The following is a 21,628-nucleotide window of genomic DNA, read 5'->3' as shown; positions in this document are numbered from 1 at the left end:
TTAAAACAAAGAAAAGTGAAAAGTAGATAGCCTCCTTTGAGTTAGTTGCTCTGAAATTAAAGGCTTTTTAAAAAAAATGTCATTTTAGAACCGTACCTCCCCTTCTCCTCCACCGCTGATGATCCTTTTACAGTCACTGGTGGTAGCAATGGCCGTCACTCCGATCCTGTGAGCACTGTTAATGGTGTACATAAGCCGACCTGACTCTGGAGCAAAGGCTCTGATTTTTCCATCATCCCATGCTGACAGGAGAAGGAGACGAAAGGCAGGTTGGCCCAGGCAAGATACCACCTTTCTCTGCAGACTGACACCCACCTGAATCACTAATAGGAATAAAAACTGGAAGAGAAGGTAGCAATGAACTGAAAGGCTTGCCCTAGCAGCTGTCAATACTCTTATGGCCTTGTCCCCAACCTCCCAAACTGGTCACACCTGGAAAGGGAGATGAAGAGGTTTGACTAGAGTGCACCTTCCTATAGTGAATCGCAAGCAGGGAATGAGCCCTGTTCTGACTTGCCTGAGTTGTAGGCCTCTACCTTCATCCATGTATGTTTTTCATTGTGTTGTTGTTTTTAGAGACAGAGTTTCTCTTTGTAGCCCTAGTTGTCCTGGAACTTACTCTGTAGACCAGGCTGGCTTTGAATTCACAGAGATCTGGCTGCCTCTGCCTCCCAAGTACTGGGATTAAAGGTGTGTGCCACCCCTGCCTGTCACCCACATAATTGTTACCACACCCGGGATGCATCAGTTCACAGTTCCAAATAAACTCTTGCCTTCTCATCTCCCCATTGTCATTGTTATTTGAGACAAAGTTTCATTATGTAGCCCAGGCTGCTCACCCTGAGTTCTCAAGTGTCTCAGCCTCCCAAGTCCACGCCCCCATCTTTCCCCCACCTTTAAATCCTAGACTCCTTCCCCTATTCTCACCATCTTGCCACCTCAATAAAAGTTGTCACCACTTTGTTGCTCAAGCAAAGAACCTAGAGTCACCCTTGATTCCTCTACTTTGCAAACCACACAGCCCAGTGCAATGGTCAATCCATCAGGGAAGTCCGTTATCTCTGTTACAATACCCAGCCTCTGATCTCCTTCCTCGACCTTGGCTGGTGCCACCCCATTCCAGCTACAGCCTGATCTGAGTCCTCTCAATAGCTCCTTCCTTTCATTCCTGCTTACAATTAGTCATCTATTAGAGGTTGGGATGCACTTTTTAAAAACCAAGTTGCCGGGCAGTGGTGGCGCACGCCTTTAATCCCAGCACTTGGGAGGCAGAGGCAGGCGGATTTCTGAGTTTGAGGCCAACCTGGTCTACCAAGTGAGTTCCAGGACAGCCAAGGCTATACAGAGAAACCCTGTATGGAAAAACCAAAAAAAAAAAAAAAACCAAGTCACCTTTCTGATCAAGACCTACCCAAAGTTTTCCAGACTATTCTAGAATTAAAATCCAACTTTTAAAAATTACTGATTTTTTTAAAAGCATGTATATATGTGTGGGATTGTGTACATGTAAATTCAGGTGCCCAAGAAGGGTAGAAGAGAGCATCAGATCCCCTGGACCTAAATTAAGGAGCATTTGTGACCTGCCTTGCATAGGTGCTGGGAAGTGAACTCTGCAAGACCAGTACGTACTTCCAACCAATGGGTCTTCTCTCCAGCCCCCAAATCCAACTCTAGTCTGAACACTAACTCGTACCTGGTGCCCACCTACTTCTTCATCCTCTTTGCTACCATTCTTACTGAGGCCACGTTTCCTCCTGTGACTGATGAGCTTCAGACACACTGACATTCGTGCTACCCCTTAAACACACCAAATGCTTTTCTACCTGGAAACCTCTGCACTTGCTAGTCCCTCTTCCTGGAATACCTTTCCCCCAGGGCTGTGTGCAGCAGGCATTTGCTGTCGGCCTTAGTGCTGTCTCTTGAGCTTAGCAAGTTTAAATAGGATGCCCAAGGTGGATCCCATTTCATCGAAGACTTGAGGACATGAAAGGGAAGGAAGAGGCAAGCCATGGTGGTGTCTAGAGGAAGAACATTCCAGGCCAACTGAACATCTAAAGTAAGACCTGCATGTCCAGTGTGCAAGTGTGGCCTGGGGTGGGGGTGGGGGCAAGTTGAGAAGATATAAAAAGTGGGGAGTGGAGTAGAGAAGGTCCTACAGGGACTTGTATGTGCTTGCTGGGACTTTGTCTTTGTTGGGTGGGAGGGGGAGGCTTGAAAAGCCCTGCAAATGGCAAGACCTAATTTGATGTCTTAAAATAGATTTTTGATATGTAGAGAATTGACTGGGGGAAAGATAGGTTGGCAAGGGTAGAGGCAAGCAAGAGTGATAGAGACTACTGGAGAGGGGCTGGAGAGATGGGCTCAGTGGTTAAGAGCACTGACTGCTCTTCCAGAGGTCCTGAGTTCAATTCCCAGCAACCACATGGTGGCTGGCTCACAACCATCTGATTCCCTCTTCTGGTGTACATGAAAACAGAGCACACATGTACATTAAATAAATAAATAAATCTTTAAAAGGAAGACAGAAGGGAAGAAAGAAGAAAAGAAAGAAACTACTGGAGAGATCTAGAAGTACGGCCTATGGCAAGGACCAGGGTGGAGAAGGCAACCAGTGATGGACCTATGGCTGTTCTTTGAGCTGGAGCCACTGGAGCACATGGATAAGGGTGTAGGAGAAAGAGTGGGAGCGGGGATGACTCTAAGATCCCCTTGTCCAAGGACTTGTCAGTTCTGGATACAATGAAAGCCACTCAAGGGGAAAGACATGGGAGAAGGGGAGAGGGCAAGGAGGAAACAGAGCCAAGAAAAGAGGGGATGGGCCCCAAGATCTGTTTTAACAGCTTCACTCAGATCAACTTGGCTTTCCCCTGATGTAAACCAATACATTTATTTTTGACTAATGGGGAAATTTGATACAGGTTACTCATAAGATGATATTAAGAGACTATTGTTTCATAGGAAAATATTTTTAGAGACATATACTGAAATATTTAGAGGGGGACTAATGTGATATCTATAATTTGGGAGGAGGTTGGTTTCTTGAGTCAGGGTATCCTGTAGCCTGGGCTAGCACCAACCTTATTATGTAACCAAGAATGATCTTTAACTCCTAATCTCTCTGCCTGTACCTTCCTATGCTAGAATACAAGGTGTTCACCACTCAGCTCATAGTGTCTATTGTTTATGTTAAAACATTAGTTTGGGACTGGAGAGATGGTTCAGTAGTTAAGAGCATTGACTGCTCTTCCAGAGGTTGTGAGTCAATTCCCAGCAACCACATGGTGGCTCACAACTATCAGTAATGGGATCCAATTCCTTTTTCTGGTGTGTCTGAAGACAGCTACAGTGTACTCATATAAATAAAATAAATAAAACTTAAAAAATAAACAAAACCAAGAAAACAAAAAAAAAAAGCCCCATTAGTTTGGCATAAACTATTATTTTTTTTTTTTCTTTTAAAAACTGGAGAGATGGCTCTGTGGTTAAGAATGGTAGGCTGCTCTTCCAGAGGACCCAGGTTTAATTCCTTGTACCTATACACCTGTAACTCCAGTTAACAGGGAATCCAGTGGTTTCTTTTTATCTCTGTGGACACCAGGCAAGCATGTGGTACACAGACATACATGCATGCAAAACACCCATACACACAGGGGTCACATATCAGATATGCTGCATATCAGATATTTATGTTATAATTCATAGCAGTAGGAATATTATAAGTAGCAACAAAATAATTTTATGGTCATGAAAATAATTGGGGGGGGGAGCACCACAACATGTGGAGGTGTATAAAAGGTTTAATCAGAGGAAAAGCCAAGTGAGTCTGAGTAAAGCTATAGAAACAGAGACCTAGAAGCCCATCCCCTCTTTTCTTGGCTCTGCATATGGAAGGTTGAGAACTACTGCCCGTAAGGGCAGGAGGGTGGATGGCAGAAGGCTGCCCTGAAGATCCTACGCAGACAATAGAGAAGAATACAGATGTAATAATTGAAACCTCACCCAGAACCCGGATCTAAACCTCCACTGGAAGCAACTACCAAGTCTTCTGTTGTTTGGTTGTTGGTTTAAGACAGGGTCTCATGTAGCACAGGCTGGCCTCTAGAACTCAAGGATAACCTCCACCTCTTAATCGTGTGCCACTACACACATCCTGTTACCTGAGATGATGCTCTTCCCATCTCTCATGAAGTCGATGCCATGGCAGGTCATGTTGGGCACAGTGATCCGAAGCAGCTCCCGTTTGGACATGGTGTGCCACACCCTGATGTCTTTCTTGGCACAGGTAGCAAACAGCTCAGCAGTACCACTACAAAGGAATAAGAGGTGCAGCCATCAAAGATACATAGCATTTGGTATTAAATGTGCCTCGTAAGGATGTGGGCCAGCATGCCCTTTGGATGCTGGTTACCTAAAGGTGTGATGTTAGAGATTTCTTGTGTGGAGAGACACCCAATTCCTTACATTCTCTATCAAAAAATCTCTTGTCATCTTGGAACAAAGTTTTTATAAAGAGAAAGCTGATTTAGAATCTTTCTAAATCTTGATTAAATTAGAGACATCATCATATTCCTCCGTTACTTCTTTTCTTTTGGGGGTTTGGTTGACACAAACACAAGCATCTGTGTATATGAGGTATATATCTGGTTTAGTCTGGAGGCCTGTGTGCACCTAGCCAAGTAGCATTTCTAGAGATAAATATATATCCATGATATATCTTTATTTAAAAGCAAATTCTAGTGAAGTTAAAGTCTTATTAAGATTACAAAGAAGAAAATGGCACCATGGTCAAATTGATATTTGCACCCTTTTTTGTTTAGTTCTAAGGAAATAAGAAATCGTGTACTAAGTATTCCCAAGTAATTGGTCAGTCAGGCTGGGACGGGAAGGGCCACTTGTAAATGGGATCCAGATAACCAAGGTGTCAGACGATTGTAGATTACTCTAATTTTTATATAAAAGAGAGTGATATTAGGGTAAAAGAAACCATCTGGTTTGTAAGTGTAAAGTTCCCTGTAGTCTCTGGGAAAGCTGGCCTTTCATCTAAACATTCCTCAAGCAATTTCTCCATTTCTCTTAAACATGTTTAAAAAATATTTGAGTCTCTCCTATTTTAAAGTTTACTCACTTTAGAATTAATAGGAGGAAAAGTAGACACTTATGCACACTTAGAGTTGTGTGCGGAGTTGAAATTAGGTGGCAAAGGAGAACTCCCAAAAATTGTCCTCTGTGTACCATGGGATATATGCCAATGTACACACACACATACACTTAAATTAATAAAGTATAAATACAACAAAGAAAATGAAGTCATACAAAATCCAAATAGGTTGACATTTACATAAAATTGAAAATATAGGTTTAAAAAATATCCTCATAGAGGCTGGAGAAATGGCTCAGTGGTTAAGAACACATGAGTCTCTTGCAAAGAACTCAAGTTGAGTAGTTTCCAATTTTGTGTTAACTCCAGGACCAGGAGATCTGATACCTTCTTCTGGCCTCTGTAGGTACATGTACACACACACACACACACACACACACACACACACACACACACACACAGAGAGAGAGAGAGAGAGAGAGAGAGAGAGAGAGAGAGAGAGAGAGAGAGAGAAAGAAAGAGAGAGAGAGAGCACAAGACAGAGAGAGAGGGAATAAAAATCTTTAAGTGTATCCTTATAAAAAGCACCAAAACTTTGTGGCACTACTTGATTCCTAAGCATGTTGTTCTGATTAAAGGCCAGAAAACTATATACACTGATTCTACCAAACTCCTTAAAGGAAACATTGAACCTGGTTAGAAAGTGACCCACTTTCCAGTAAAGATTCACTTCAATGGGAGGTACCAGCTCTTCTCTCTTGGAAAAAATCCCAAAGACCTGAACCCAAAGGACTCAGGAACCAGAGCTGCAGCTCATTGCATGGGGGGGTCTGAGTTCTGAAACAGGCTTGCATCTGAGGAACCACAATCCTGGTGTCTGAAGTTCAGGCTAAACACAAGAGGCTCAGAGAAAAAACTGTCGAGCCAACTTCATGGGGCAGACTTTGTTAAGTATAACAACATGCTTCGAAATCAAGTAGTGCCACAAAGTGACCCAAGGTCCTTTTTTAAATATCAGAACTGCCGATGGATGGTTGTCTTAGGTGAGATTATCAGGAAAAACAGCCACTACAACCCAGGAGACCACAAGTCCATCATCATCAAAAAAAAAAAAAAAAAAAAAAAAAAAAAAAAAAAAAAAAAAAAAAAAAAAAAAAAAAAAAAGCTGTGCACGGTGATGCCCGCCTGTGACCCCAGTGCTCAGGACATGGAACCAGGAGGATCAGGAAAGAGTTCAAGACTCCAGCTAGCCTCAGATATTGAGGCCCTGCCTTAAACAAAATTCACCCTGAGAAGACTTACTTCAGTGATTTTTTTTTTACCCCAGATGGTACTGGGAAATCACACAGAAAAGCTCTCCTGGGAATCCACCCTTCCCATGTTGGGTTTACTCCAGAAGTCAGCGTTTCCCCATGTATTTCTTGATGTGTGCAAATGTGCTTTCGCCACAGTAGGAGAGTGGAGGATGAAGAGCATTGTGGGAGAGGTTCTGGTGCTCTAGTGTGTGGGTCCAAGGAGTCACTTAAACTTAGCTTGTCAGACAAGTGCTTTACCCAGTAAACCATCTCACTGACCCAAGCACTTTAAAAGTGTATCACACTTACCCAGCATTTAAAAAAAATCCAACATAGAGGAAGGAAAACAAAGGTAACTGTGATAAAGGCAATTTAAAAAAAAAAAAAAAAGCCCATTAGAAGAAGAGATGGCCAGCAGTTAAGAGCACTGGCTTCCAGAAGACCCAGGTTCTGATTCCTGATGCCCACATGGTGGCTCACAATAGTCTGCCACTCCAGTTCTGGGGACACTGATGTCCATTTCTGGCCTCTGCAGCCACTGCATGCACACAGCTAAAACACCCATAATCCTTAAAATAAAAATAAATGAATCTTCCTAAGTCCAATAAAATAATTCAGTATACTTGGAAAGTTTGATCAGGAAAATAATGCTATTATGGAATCTTGAGAGCAGTTGAATAGAGCGGAATTCCTTTGTGTGCTACATCAAATCTCTACATTCTACCGGTCCTCTTCTACTTACAACGGAAAGACAATGTCCTGGACAGCCTCAAAGTGGCAGGTTGCGATGAGAGTCTCTTTGAAATCGGTGAAGTTAACTCGGTAGATGTGTGATTCTTCTGTTCCTACAAAAAACTGGTGTCCTTCTCCCCGGAGCGTGATAGAGGTGATACCACCTTGCAGCTGGATTTTCCTTTGGGGGTAATGCACAAAAGTGAGGCAGAGTCACTCAACCAGCAAGCATTTGCCCACTTGATTGGAAAATGACACAAACGAGTCATGTGGTATGGGACAGGCCCTCAAGGGGGTGACACAGCTGGAAAGGCCTGAGTTATTCCAACTGTTGCACACCCATGATTAGGAGGGTGGGTTGTCAGTGTAGGTTATAATAGTCAAGGAAGGTCTGTTAGGGAGATGTGGTCTGAAACTGTACAAGGCAGGCAGGCTCGTGGGCACAAATGTCCATAGCAAACCATTTCTGAAGAAAACCTTAAAAATTAGGGGGATGCTTTATATTCCCGGTATCATGTCTTAGTATAGTATACACAAAGTCATGTACTTATCAAAAGGGCAGTGTGCCTCTGGGTTTTGAAGAACAACTTTAGTTTGGTTTAATGTAAACTTTTTCATGGGAAAGAAACTACCAGCCCTGTGATTCCTAGCTTCGCACTTAAAAACAAGATGAAAGTCTTCAACCAGATATGCTTTTCTTTTAAACAAGGCCTCACTGTGTGGCCATGAATAGCTTAGAACTCTGTAGAACAGGCTGGGCAAACCCCACAGAGATCCACATGCCTCTGCCTCCCGAATGCCGGGATCAAAGGTGTGTGCCACAGTGCCTGCAACATGGTTTTTCTGATACCATTTAGTGGTTGGATTTAAGTGAACCTCTCTTTAGTGGGTCTCCACCTACCCCAGCTGTGTGGTGTGTAGAACTTACTTGATAGGTTTGTAGCTGGGGCTTTTACAGAAGATCAGCAAGCCAGCTCCAGAGCCGACCAACAAACCACCCATCTTCAGGCACTTGAGAGCCGACACTCCCTATGGGGAGAAACAGTGCTGGGAAAAGGCTAAAGGGTTTTGCCATTAAAACTCAAGGCAGCACCTGACGCAGGGAGCACCTTACACTGGGAGCACCCGACACATGGAGCATCTGACACAGGGAGCACCTGACACAGGGAATATGGCTGAGGGCACTTCAAGGCTGCACATATTGTTTGGTGCTGATCACAGTGTACCTCCAGGTTGGTACTCAAGAACATTCAATGCCAACTACAAGATCATGTCTTAAGAAGCAGCAGGCAAGCTTTACCATCCTTACTCCCTAAGGTCGCCTGTGCATTTGAACATACTGAGTATTAGCGCTCAGATATCCATCCACTCAAGCTCAGCTGCAGCAGGAGGCAGAAGCACAGCCTCAGTAAGCTGGGTCTTCAGTTGCCATGGTTTCCACCAGAACATAATTCATATAAACACAGGGTCCGATGTAACATCCAAAGACAGCACAGGACAGTTCTTACCATTCGGTAACTGTATTTTCTGAGCTAAGGCATATGATATACAATCTTACCAATAGTTGGAAACACATTTAAAGTTCCAGACGGTCTTTAAATATCTGGAGGAATGGTGGCCAGTTCATAGTATGCTCCATAAAGGTTCTAATTGAAAATGTGCATAACTGCCATGGTTTGAGTGGACACCCCCAAGTGTCAGTGATGGAATCTATACCCCAGTGCAACAGTGCTGGGAAGCAGAGCCTCATGGGTAGTTCAAGAACCAGTTTTGTCCCCATGGATTGCATTGGTTGGATATCACTAACAATGAATTTAGCTCAGTACGGAAATGCTCACCTATCTGTGTTTACAGCTACGTGGAAGGCTCAGAGAGGAAGACCCCGTGATCTCCAGACTTAGTAAAAAGTGACTCTTACTCTTTTGGTGTTGGTTATCTTCATATTCTGGGATATGGGATGATGTAGCCCATGGTCCTTCACCAGAGGCTAACACTGAACTCTGAAAAGCCCCAGGATCATGAACTAAATGAACTTGCACATTTATGAATCACCCAGTCTCCAGCATACTGTTATAGCTATGCAAAACCAACCAAGGCAATGGCTATTATTTTATTTGAAAACATTCAACATTCATAGTTGATGATTTGGTAGGCTTCTGTCCTAATGAGTTATGAGGGATGGGCTTACAGCTCCATGACAGGAGTGTTTGCCTAACATTGGGTTTTATCCTCAGCATCGCAAGAAAAAACAATACCACCAACAAAGCAAAAATAAAAATAGAAACAAAAAATCCCGAGGTTTGAATATTGAAAAATAAATATACCCTTTCAAGTTTCTTTAAGCTGGCTTTGGCCTGTTCCCACTTGAAAGGCATTCCACAGTGTCTAAGAAGAAAAGCAAAGGCTGGAGGGTAAGAGAGCAGAGACAGCACTGTGTGCATTAGCAGAGATGTCTTTGCCTGATGTTCCCACTCCGTGGCCTGAACGCTCAATCTCTTGGTGACGCCTTTTGTACTGCTTAAACTCTATGTTAACTAGGCCCGACTCATAAAGTCTGTGATGGCTCTGATAATTGTCAACTTGACTATGTCTAGAATCAACTAAGACCCAGCAGCTGGCCACACCTATAAAGAGGTTCCTTGATTGGGTCGTTTGAAATGAAAAGACCAACCCTAAGTCTGGGCCACACCTTCTGGTAGCAGCACATATTAAAAAGAGAAGACACTGGGCAGTGGTGGCGCACGCCTTTAATCCTAGCACTTGGGAGGCAGAGGTAGGCGGATTTCTGAGTTCGAGGCCAGAAATGGTCTACAAAATGAGTTCTAGGACATCCAGGGCTACACAGAGAAACCCTGTCTCAGAAAAACAAAACAAAACAAAAAGAAGTACTTGCTTTTTTTTGCCTGTTTGGCCTCACTTGGCTGGCAAGTTCATCTGTTCCATTCCTGAGGCATTCTTTGCTGCTGTTAGAGCCTACTTGTTTGGGGTTCTAATGCAGAATGAAGATGTTCAGCTCTCTAGGACTTCATGGGACTCTATCGCCAAAACTTGGGATAGCTGAGACAAATAGTGTCATGGGCTGAACAACTCCAGATCCTCTGCATTTCTCTCAGGAAACAGCCACTGTTGGACCACAGCCTGTATGTCTCAAATAAATCATATATAATAAACTATAATATATCATACTACATAGTATGATATATTATATATATAATATGTTATATCATATATATAATATATATAGTACATATGTAGTATATAGTATATAGTATATATTATATATTTTATATATAAAATGCAACATGTATCTTTTATATAATATAATACATATTATATATTAGATATAATATATGCAATATATCATATACATTCTATCAGTTCTGTTCCCTTAGAGAACTCTGACTAACACATCTTTCCTGGGCCATATTTAATATGTCATCACTAAACCTCAGGTCATGCTATTTTTTCCAAAATTATCTTCTGTAAGTTTTACATTTTATTATATTTAGCTCTGTGATCCATTCTGGGTTTATCTGTGAAGGGTTAAGGTTGGTGTCTGGGTCACTGTGAGGGGTTTGGCTTGGGGTTCATGTTTTGAACACATGGGTGTCCACTTGTACCAGCATCATTTGCGAGAACTGTCCTTTCTCCATTGGATTGTCTTTGGCTCCTTTGTCGGTTTTAAGAATATTTTGTGCAGGTCTGCTTCTAAGCTAGTTTGTTTCATCTATCTGCTTTTTTCATTAAAACCACACGGCCTTTATTACTGTAGACTCCTGGTAGGCTTTGGAATTGGGCCCTCTAACTCCTCCAGCTTAGCTCTTCAGCGGGTAGGCTGGCTGCTCTGGATCCTTAGCTGCTTTTTATCACTGTTAGAATCAATTTCTCAGCACCTATAATTAACTCTGGGTTTAGGTCATGATTACATTAAATCTCTAAATCCAGTTGGAAGAACTGGCTTCGTGTGTGTGTGTGTGTGTGTGTGTGTGTGTGTGTGTGTGTGTTATGTGTGTGTGCATTTTAGCAGACACTCGGGTAGCTCAGACTGGTCCTGAATTCACAAGATAGCCAAGGAGAACTATGAACTACTGATCCTTCTGCCACCAGCTCCCAAGTCTGGCTAGGAATCCTGGCCTGAGCCCACCAGTGCAAGAACTGACATTTGAACCACAGTGAGTCTCCCTAGCCACAAACACACAATATTTCTCTCCTACTTCTTCTCTGATGAGTTTCATTTGTTTTGTTGTTTTCTCATTGAGACCTTGTAAAACATTCTGCTTTTATTATTACTGTTATCACCACGGTCAGCTTCTTCCAATGTAGTACAGTGTATCTATCCCATAGGCCAACTTTAAACCATGGTCATTCTTGGCCTCTCTCTTCAGAGATCAAACATTTAAGGAGAGTTCCAACTATTTGATTTTCCAACAAGGTACCTTCACTACCACCTCTTATGCTTCCATCCCTCAAGAGATCTTTGCTTTCTGACCATGTGAAAGCTGAGCTGGAATTCCTGCTTTTTGAGATTAACCAGCAGCCCTAAAATGATCAGCCATGCAAGAACTGGGAGGAGGCTTAAATGCCAGAGGTTTGAGGGGCTCTACTGCAGCCAGCATCTGCTTTGTAGAGGCTTAGCTCCCAAGTACTGTTCAGGGCATTAAAAACAAAACAAAACAAACACAAAGAAACCATGCCCACCAGTAGTTTTCAAGTAGTGTCTTCCGATGGCCTTTGGGGACCTAGCAGGCCTTGGGACTCTAGGCTATGCCTCCCTTTCCTCTGATTGGCCTTGTTTTCACTGCTTAGTATTAGATTCTGTCTCCCTTAAATAATTTAGAAAGCACCATTGACCTAGGCCACACTTGGAGTATTTCTGAATACTCCTCTATCTGTACTATCTGTATCAGGCTTCTTCCCATTTTTCTCCATATTTCTTTAAAAGCTTGACTATAAAATGATGATATGATTAAGGAAATTGACATTTTCTCAAGAGGACTGCATAGTATTTAAGTCTCTTGAGAATGTCTGTTAAGTGGGAAAGTAGATGTGCTTCTGTAAGAACCATCTGTTCTGATATCACAAATGAGACAGGCAGGTGTGGACTTAGCAGGCAAACTTTCCAACTCAAAGTTTAGTGAAAGCAGCCCTTGGAACTTTCTGGGCACGTTAGAGAGAGCTGTCCTTGTTGTATAAAGTCGTCGTTCAGTGGTGAATCTTTTATTTTTGTTTAAAAGTTAGCATTTCTTACTGGAGTTTTGATAAGAGTTTTTGGGGATTCTGCAACTATGCACTTTTGATTTTTTTTTTTTTTTTTAGTCTCATGAATGACTTATAGCAGCACCACTGAGGCTAAAATCTTAGATCTAGTTATTATAGTTGAGATACACATACACATACTTTCATACATGCACACACACACTCACACGTACATACACATACTCACATACACATATATACACATACACACACTCAAACACACACTAATACATACATACACTTATACATACACATATTCTCACACAGAGATACACAGACACACTCACTCACACATACACACTCACACATACACATACATACATACACACACACACTAACACATACATACACTTATACATACACATATTCACAGAGATAGACACACAGACACACTCACACATGGAGACATAGACATACACAAACACGCTCTCACACACAGACACACACACTCACACATACATACTCACACACAGACACACATAGACACACACAGATATATACACACACTCATACATACATGCCACAAAATACACACTTATAGATCAAAACATACACCTCTCTCATAGATGGCAACAATATAGTTTCAAATCATGAAGAAACAGATGCTGTCTGTGCTTTGAAGAAAAGATGGACAAGGTACTGATACCCTAGAGGGACACCTAGGAATATCCTCGCCCTGAAGAGAACCAAAGAGTAGAGCTTGGAGAACTGAACAGTTGGCTAAGCTGACTTGGGTGTGGCTTTGCATCCGCTGCTAATTTGCCTCCCCCCCCCCCCCCCAACAGACTTTTCCTTAACAAAACTCTATGTGGAAGAAAATGACAGGGAGGATTTGATCATACCTTAATGGTTTCTACTCACCAAGCTGAATTTGTCCTTCATAGGCCCAGTGTCTGCCAGCAGTTTGGTCCTGGGGTTCATTTTGAGAATATCCCCTGTTGTTGTGCCAAGGTAGAAAAAGCTGTCATCGTCCGCCATCTGGGAGATCAGAAACAGAAACCTGAAGACTCGAGTCTCCCCAGTACTCTATGAAGCCCCAGTCAGGGAAGAGATGAAATTCCATAAATTCTGACCAAGGAGCTCATGGTAACATCAGTCTCCCAAGACTTAAGGATAGGTCAGCCCAGCTGTGAGAGCAGCAGAGTCAGGGTCACCCGCAGCTGGAGGGTGAATTTTACTTGACACTCATTTGGGTGTGATGCTAACATGCATGACCAGTGCCAGCTGCTGAGTCACCTCCAAGGGGCTCGTAGGATAAAGATGTGCTTCCTCTATGGGGACACACATTTGCTTTATTCCAGTCTCCAGAGGCTACATTCATTAAAAGGACTACGCCTTAAAAAGGAAGAATAAATCAAGGAATGGAGCAGAGAGTTCTGTGAATGAATTATGACGCTGTATTCAAGCATATTAATAACATCTCTTTGTGGAAGAGTCTGCATTTCTATCAGACACTTTATTTCCAAAGAGAGACATAGCGGTGGTGGCAGGCGGAGCTGCTGTGTGCTCTCAACATCACCTGGATGAGCTGCTTCCCTCCAGCTCAGGCTTGGATGTTTGGTAATGGCTCAGGTCCCCGTGAAATGGGATCTCTTAGGGCTTACACAGCTCCTTCCCAGCTGTGTGCTCCCTTTGAATTGTACCTCCTCATCAACACCCCACAGCTCGCTCTCTCCTCCCTAGCCCCGCCCAGTGCACACACAACCCTGCTCGGGGCTGTTTGCAGGATAGGAATTAATGTAGCAACAGTTGAAGTGGTACTTACTCCAGTACTCAAGACTATTCTTTTCATCTGTCCTGTTTGGCATTCTGTTGGCCAGATTTTTCTATTTGGGAGATCCAGTTCCCACACTCTAATTGTCCCACTACAAAGAAAAATCACAATCAAATGGATGCCCATTTAAATTAAACATTGCTTCACATTTTTTAGTGTATTTCTGCTCCTATCTCCCACCCCGCCCCATCTTGAAGGGGAAGTTGATAGGAAAAGAGAGAAATATTTCTGAAGGTTTTTACTTTTAGAGCCCACTGTATAAACTTGAGAACTTCCCACTCAATCTCACAGCAACCCTAAGAGGTAGGTTGTGTGGTCCCCAACTTTTCAGGTGGGATGATGCAGACAGAGCTTGTATACAGCTCTGTCACACATTGAAGTGTACAGTCTTCCCACCGTACTGAAAACAAGCAGGTATATAATCAAGCAAACAAGCCAGGTGTGGTGCATCCTTGACTCTCAGCATGTAGGACATTGAAGCAGACAGATCTCTGAGTCTGAGGTCAGCCTGGTCTACATAGCAATTTCCAGGACAGCTAGGGCTACATAAATGTGGCCCTGTCTCAAAGACAAATTAATAAAGTAGTTATGCAAATAAATGTAGAACAAACCGAGGTTCTTAATATTCAGAAAAGTCCTCTTATTATTAAATAAGGTTACATATACTTATGATATACAGCATGGTGTTTTAATGCATGAACACACTGTGCTAAACCTGTGTGTTACCTTACTTATCTCTTCCTAGTAAGAACACTTGAAATCCACTCCCAGTGAGTGGATTTTCACTTTCAGTGTTATTTAGCATATGCTGTGTCCGTATATTGTTATGAACTGTAGTCACTGTGGGGTATTCACACTGAGTGTCCATCGATCGAAGAGTGGATGAGTGTGAATATATACAAAGGAAAACTGTTTGCCCTTAAGAAAGGTGGATATTTGGAGTAAACCAGTCACAGAAAGACAAATATTGCCTGATCTCACTCTTGTGGAATCTAAATGGAATGTACCAGAGGCTTGAGTGGGAGAGGACAATCGGAAGATGTTTGTTCAGGACACCTAATCTCAGTTAGAAGAAATGAGACGCTCATTTGTGTGGAAACATTTAAAAAGGTGATATCTATTTTTTTTTTTTTCTTTCAGAGACAGGATCTCATGTAGCCCCGGCTGGACTCAAAATTCACTGTGTAACTAAGGCTGGCCTTAAAACTCTTGTCTCTGCTTCCCAAGTGCTGGGATTACAGACATGCACCTTTGTTAATGGAGGATATTTTAGTTTAGAGATTCCTGCCTCCAAGGAAAGAGACGTGAGACTAAATGAGTAAAAGTTTTAAGTTAGTAATTAATGCAGCACTTAATGTATGGCTGGTGCTGCACCACTATATGTTGAGTTCATCTAAATTAACAATTCTGTAATAATAATTGCAATACCAAGGTGAATATAATCAGAATATGTTGTGTGAAATTCTCAAAGATTTAGTAAAAGTATTATTTTTAAAAAAGAAAAGACTACAAAGATTTCTGCCAACATCTCAAATCAGAAAGCGTTAATTAGAATTTGTCAACCTAAAAAAAAAAAATCCAAAGAAATATATATTAAAAAAAAGAATTTGTCAACCTTATTTTTTCTTTATTTTTAGCTTACAGAATTGTAGGCATAGTAAATGCTCAAGGAATATTTAAATGTATTTTTTCAAAGTGGAGGGGAGACAGAGAGAGAGAGAGAGAGAGAGAGAGAGAGAGAGAGAGAGAGAGAGATTGCTCTTGCACACACATTGCACACATACTGGCCCATGGCCATAATGGCCATACTGATGGATGTCATGTGAATGCTGAAACACGGATGTTTGGACTGTCTCATGGGGACTGTATAACAGAATACACAAAACCGTGACTGATAGAGAAGCCAGGTATCCTGGCATCACAACAGAAATCTTACTTAAGAATGTGGACATTCCCAGTACTGCTGTCAACAAGAAATTGAAGCCAGCTTGGAAATACAGATGAACCAAAAAAAAAAAAAGATTGTTTCCTATAAAACTTCCGGATTGAATTTGGAGAAACATTGCCCGCAGATACTAGAACAGATTGATGCCTGCAGCTGCTAAGGAACCAAAGAACCCAGATCCAGCAAAACAAAGGAGTCAAGCCACTCTGGGGACCAGAACAGAGGCGGGAGGTGGCCGCAGGGGCAGAAGAGCTTCAGTCTGGGCAGAAAGAAAGAGCAGGACAGGGGAGGGCTTTCATGGCTGCCAAGGAATTTACTGCCTCTCTGTGAGTCTTTCCTTACTCGGCCATGGAATAAATGCAGTGTGTGTGTTCCGAGGTGGGGACTGGAGACATTACAGAGGCAGAGCAGCACACATTGCTCACTCCGGAGAACAGTCTGTACCTTTCATGGATGAGAGATGACAGAGAATTGCGAAGATAGTTTCGCTGAACTTATCCGTCTGCCTTACAGTTTACCATTTCTTCCCTTTAAGACTGTGGGTGATGTGGGGGAAAAGACACTTTTATGTCTGTTTCACCTTCCCTTCAGGACACAAGCAGGGCTCTGATTGCCAGTTTCTAAATTAATGTATGCTGTGGCACAGATGCAGGTTCTATTCAGATGTTCAAGTTGCTCACCAGAAGCTGGCTGAAGCTGGCCTCACCAAAGTCATATCCTGTGGCTAATAGCTTAAATATTTGAAGTATCCTGGCATGGCTCTTTTGCAAAATATCACTACATGAGACCTAAATCAAGAGCAGGTGGTAAGAAATACCAACCAGAAAGTGAATCCACGCAATTGTGCAGATGACTTGGAGAGCACAGATTGGAAATCATATCTTTTCAGTGACAAGAAGAATCCTAAGGAAAGTTCAGGACTGGTGAGGTGGCTAAGTGGGTAAAGGAGCTTGCTGCCAAGCCTGAGTTCAATCCTCAAGGACCTATATGATGGAAGTGAAGAACCGACTCCAGAAAGTTGTCCTTTGACCTCCAAATGCTTGCTGTGCTGCATGCATGGACACACATACACACAATATGTAAATAAATGTAATAAAATATTTTTTAAGGAGGAGTTTAGCCATTCAGCATAATCTCTTCTCAACAACATTTTCAAAGAAATGTACTTAAAAAAAAAAAAAAAAAAAAAAAACACATCCAGCTGAAAGGATTTTTCAGTACTTAACAAAAATTACAAAGTGAGGGGTTCATTCAGTGCTCAATACATATTCCTCCCTGTCCCCACCCCCTGACATCTAAAATGTGTTTTCTGTGCAGGTGACATGGTCATCTATGAGTCTGACCTTCTTGCTGTGCAGACTTACTTTCCGGCAGTGACAAACATCTCATCTCGGCACCTAGAGAAGACCACGCTGGTGGCATTGCCGACATTGAGGCCTGCTGCAGGGCTGCCACAAATGGCATCTCTCTTGGCTATGCTCCAAACCACCACACTGCCAAACAAGAAGGGGGAGACACCAAGAGGGGAAATCAGACTTTCAAAGTTAACAACTGTTTTTCTGATTCTGGGAAGAAAAAGAACAAAATGAAACGTTACTAGTGAGAGAACACAAAAATTGCCCGTGACATCCTCCCACCCCCACCTGCACCCCTCCATTCCCCCCCCCCAGCCACCCCCAAGCATCTGCTCAATCAATCACACTGCTTTACTAGAAGACTAATGTGGGATGCTTTAAAAGCTTTGAAAGAAAAGGATTCTGGGTCTGGAAGCCAGTGAACCCATCCATCAAGGCATTTCAGACATACAACCATCAAAGCTTGCAAGCCTCCATTTCATGTAAACATTTTCCTTGAGGCTGTAGATGCCTCCTTCTTTAATTCTAAACCTTGAGAGGTTGACACAGGTCCTAGGAGGTCAAGGTCATCCCCATTGGCTATATACCAAGTTTGAGGCCAGCCTGGGCTATATGGATCCCATTTTAAACAAAACAAAGCCCAAATGCTTCATACTCCAAAGAAATGCAAATATATTTCCACATACAAACTTTGTGTGTATGTGTATATGTGTATACATATGTATATATCATTATGAATTACTCATAATTATATAATCAATAATGCTTTGAAAGTGGCCATAGGAGCTGGAGGTGTAGGTGAGTGCTAGAACGTGCTCTTAGCATGTTCCAGGCCCTGGGTTCAACCCTCAGAATTTTTTTTAAGTTAGGGAATGAAACCCATTATTTCATTGTCTAACTAAAAAAATGTTAATAAATGACATCATTCAAGAGTCCTTAGCCAATGGAACCCTTTATGGTGAGGGGATGAGAGGGAAGATGCAGGGAGACTTACATTTTTGAATTGTAGATCTTTTTTCCATTGTAGGACAACACAGTTTCTTACAGATCTTAGCCAAATGTAGCTTTAATTTGTTTAGAAATAAGTGTAAAATTTTTAAATAAATGGAGCATACCAGCATAGGGAGTGAGTTGGCCAATTTGAATTTATGGTGCATGTGTATGTTGTAATTCCACAGTCATTGCAAAGAATAGATACACATAGATGTTCTGAATGAGAACTCATGGTGGTTTGGAGGAAGATGGCTCCCGTAGGCTCTATATTTGAATACTGGGGTCCTCCCTGGAACTTTTTTGGAAGGATTAGGAGGTGTGGCCTTATTAGATACACATAGATGTTCTGAATGAGAACTCATGGTGGTTTGGAGGAAGATGGCTCCCGTAGGCTCTATATTTGAATACTGGGGTCCTCCCTGAAACTTTTTTGGAAGGATTAGGAGGTGTGGCCTTATTAAAGGAGGTGTGCCACTAAGGGCAACCTTTGAGGTTTCAAAAGACTCAAACCATTCCCAGTGTCTCTCTTAGCCTGTGTTTGTGTCTTAAGAAGTGAGCTCTTGGGCTGGTGAGATGGCTCAGCGGTTAAGAGCACTGACTCTTCTTCCGGAGGTCATGAGTTCAAATCCCAGCAACCATATGGTGTCTCACAACTATCTGTAATGAGATCTGGTGCCCTCTTATGGGGTGTCTGAAGACAGCGACAGTGTACTTACATATAATAAATTAATTAAAAAAAGAAAACAAACAACAGCAAATGTTGATAAGGATGGGAGAAATGGAAACTTAAAAAAAAAAAAAAAAAAAAAAAAGTGAGCTCTTAGCTACTGCTCCAGTGCCATGGCCTATCTGCTGGCTGCCATACTTCCTGCCATGATGGTCATGGACTCTAACCCTCTAAAACCATACACAACAAATTAAATACTTTCCTTTATAAGTTGCCTTGGCCAAGGTACTTTATCATGGCAGTAGAAAAGTAACTAAGACACAGCTGCATTACAACACAAAGAGTATGATAATATTGATACAAAAATTAATAAATTATTTATTCATTAGTTTATTAATTTACTTTGAAATCTGTATGCAGAATGTTCACCACTATCTACTGTAGTTTTCATCTTCCCTCTACCTTTAAACCAGGAGGATTGGGTGGACTGGACCCCTTGTACAGCTTCAAAATTAGACCAACTGTCTGAAGCTAGCTGTCACAACCCTGTCTTCCTCACCACAGTGACCAACCAGAAATGGTCATATTGCATTTTTTTTCCGGCCCAGCAAAGGTTTATCCATTAGGTTCTTCAAACACTAACTTTCTGTAAGCAAATTTAAGATAGTCTAAAATCAAGGTCAAAGTGACAAAGGATTAGCAGGTTTTCCAGAGGTGAGAGTTTTCCCAGACAAGGCTCCAAGCAGAGAGTGGAGGTAAGGTGGTCTAGTGGCCAGTCTCCAGGACCTCAGGCCCGGAGACTTCTAAAATCTCTTCAAGTGTGCGCACATGGCTGAGAACAGCTGCATTTAACAGAGGTAATGACACCCACAGAAAATTTCTGGCTATGTTTCTTATGTAAAAATAGTCAAAAGAGGGATGGCCCAGAGATGGTGGGAGCACTTACAAATAATTACCAAAGTAGCAAAACTATGAAACTTTGAAAACTTTGGCAAATTTCTGTGCATTGAGAAGACACGGAACTATGTATCATATACTTGTGAAGTATAAGAAAACTGGTGTATGTAAAAGTATTTCAATGTATTAATATCCATGTATAGTCAGAGCTAAGGACCTCATCTGAGCTGATTACCTTCTCATGGCCTTTTTACACATAACACCACACTTAGATGTGGGCAGACCAACAGAGGACCTGGGAAGGGCCAAGATATGCAGTGTCTATGGACGTGCACCCGGTGGATTCTACACAAATCGTGTGTTCTCCTATACCACCTATGCTCCTTAACGTGTAAATAGGAGAACGATGTTCATTGATTGCCCTTCAGAATATAATGCTATCTTCTTCTATACAGCCCAGGCTGGCCAGAAAATGATGCTTTTGGGTGTGTATATATATTTTTCCAGTTTCACTTTATGTATGTTCTCTGTCAAATATTACTGAGTTCATCAAAGGACAAAGAGCATGACTTGTGGGGCACGGTAAGAATATCCCCTCTGGAGTCACACTCCATGTCCCAATGCTGCCACTTACAACTACTGACTTCAGTTGTTCAGCTGCCACTGGGCACTGCCACTTCCATTCTAAAGGGTAGGTATGAGGCTCAAACGGGCTAATGCAGTTAAAGTTCTCAGCACACACTTGTCACACAGTATGTACTCAAAGCACCTTTGTCTTTGATAGTGACTCTTATCATGCTTGTGGTCATGATGTCTTTGACGGCAACAGTCTTTGAATATAGGTGCACACAATATCATCCATGACTCTTTAGAGCCCAGACTGATCAAATCAGACTGTCAATTAGTTGGGCCCTGGCAGCAGGGAGACAGACGGCCAGGCGATGTCTATGTGGTCTCAGAGCTAAGGGTCACTCTTCTTGGCTACTTTTTTCTCATGGCCTTTTCATACATAGCAGCACACTCAGATGTGTGCAGACCAACAGAAGACCTGGAAAGGGCCAAGATACTTGATGTTTGTAACACCTGGTAGGAGACATGTAAGTAGCTGGGTGGTGGCAGGTGGATCTCTGTGTCTGAGGCCAACTTGGTTTACAGAGTGAGTTCCAGGACAGCCAGGGCTACACAGAGAAACAGTGTCTTAAAAAAAATGAACAAACAAACAAACTTTCCCTGGAGAAGGAGGAGGAGGAAGAAGAGGAAGAAGAGGAAGAAGAAGAAGAGAAGAAAGAAACAAAGAAGTCATGTAAGAATTCTTTACCTTCCATCATCGGGACCACCAAGTGAAACCAAGTACAAATCATTGGGCGAAAAGGCCAGGGCTTCGATTTTGCCCTTGTGGAGTGACAGCCGAGCAATTAGCTCCCTTTTCTTAAAGTCCCACAGAATGATGTCTGCCTGAGGGGCAAGAATACACTGTCAGATTCTAGACAGGCTTTAGTGGAAGCCGAAGGGATGGCTACCTCTTTTGGTGAGGAATACTCAATGACGTAACTTCCCTCTATTGGACTACATGGTATAACATGACAGACAGCAACAAGATAGAAGCAGATTTAAGC

The 21,628-nt window shown here is 42.3% G+C and overlaps 1 protein-coding gene across 1 annotated transcript in view; it reads right to left on the bottom strand.

Annotated features, from left to right (window-relative positions):
• Positions 1-21,628, bottom strand: part of Cfap52 (cilia and flagella associated protein 52) — a 40,977-nt gene that overhangs the window by 7,031 nt on the left and 12,318 nt on the right. The window contains exons 3-10 of the mRNA XM_034508106.2: positions 21,331-21,467; positions 17,465-17,593; positions 14,147-14,246; positions 13,243-13,359; positions 8,054-8,154; positions 7,136-7,306; positions 4,158-4,306; positions 97-242 (exon numbers count right to left, since the gene is read on the bottom strand). Of these exons, the coding sequence (XP_034363997.1) occupies positions 97-242; positions 4,158-4,306; positions 7,136-7,306; positions 8,054-8,154; positions 13,243-13,359; positions 14,147-14,246; positions 17,465-17,593; positions 21,331-21,467 (1,050 nt within the window). The remainder of the gene's footprint in view (positions 1-96; positions 243-4,157; positions 4,307-7,135; positions 7,307-8,053; positions 8,155-13,242; positions 13,360-14,146; positions 14,247-17,464; positions 17,594-21,330; positions 21,468-21,628) is intronic.

Source organism: Arvicanthis niloticus, chromosome 6, assembly GCF_011762505.2.
Source record: "Arvicanthis niloticus isolate mArvNil1 chromosome 6, mArvNil1.pat.X, whole genome shotgun sequence".
NCBI lineage: Eukaryota > Metazoa > Chordata > Mammalia > Rodentia > Muridae > Arvicanthis > Arvicanthis niloticus.
The sequence above is the reverse complement of the archived record's forward strand: the minus strand, read 5'-3'. Positions and strand labels throughout refer to the sequence as shown.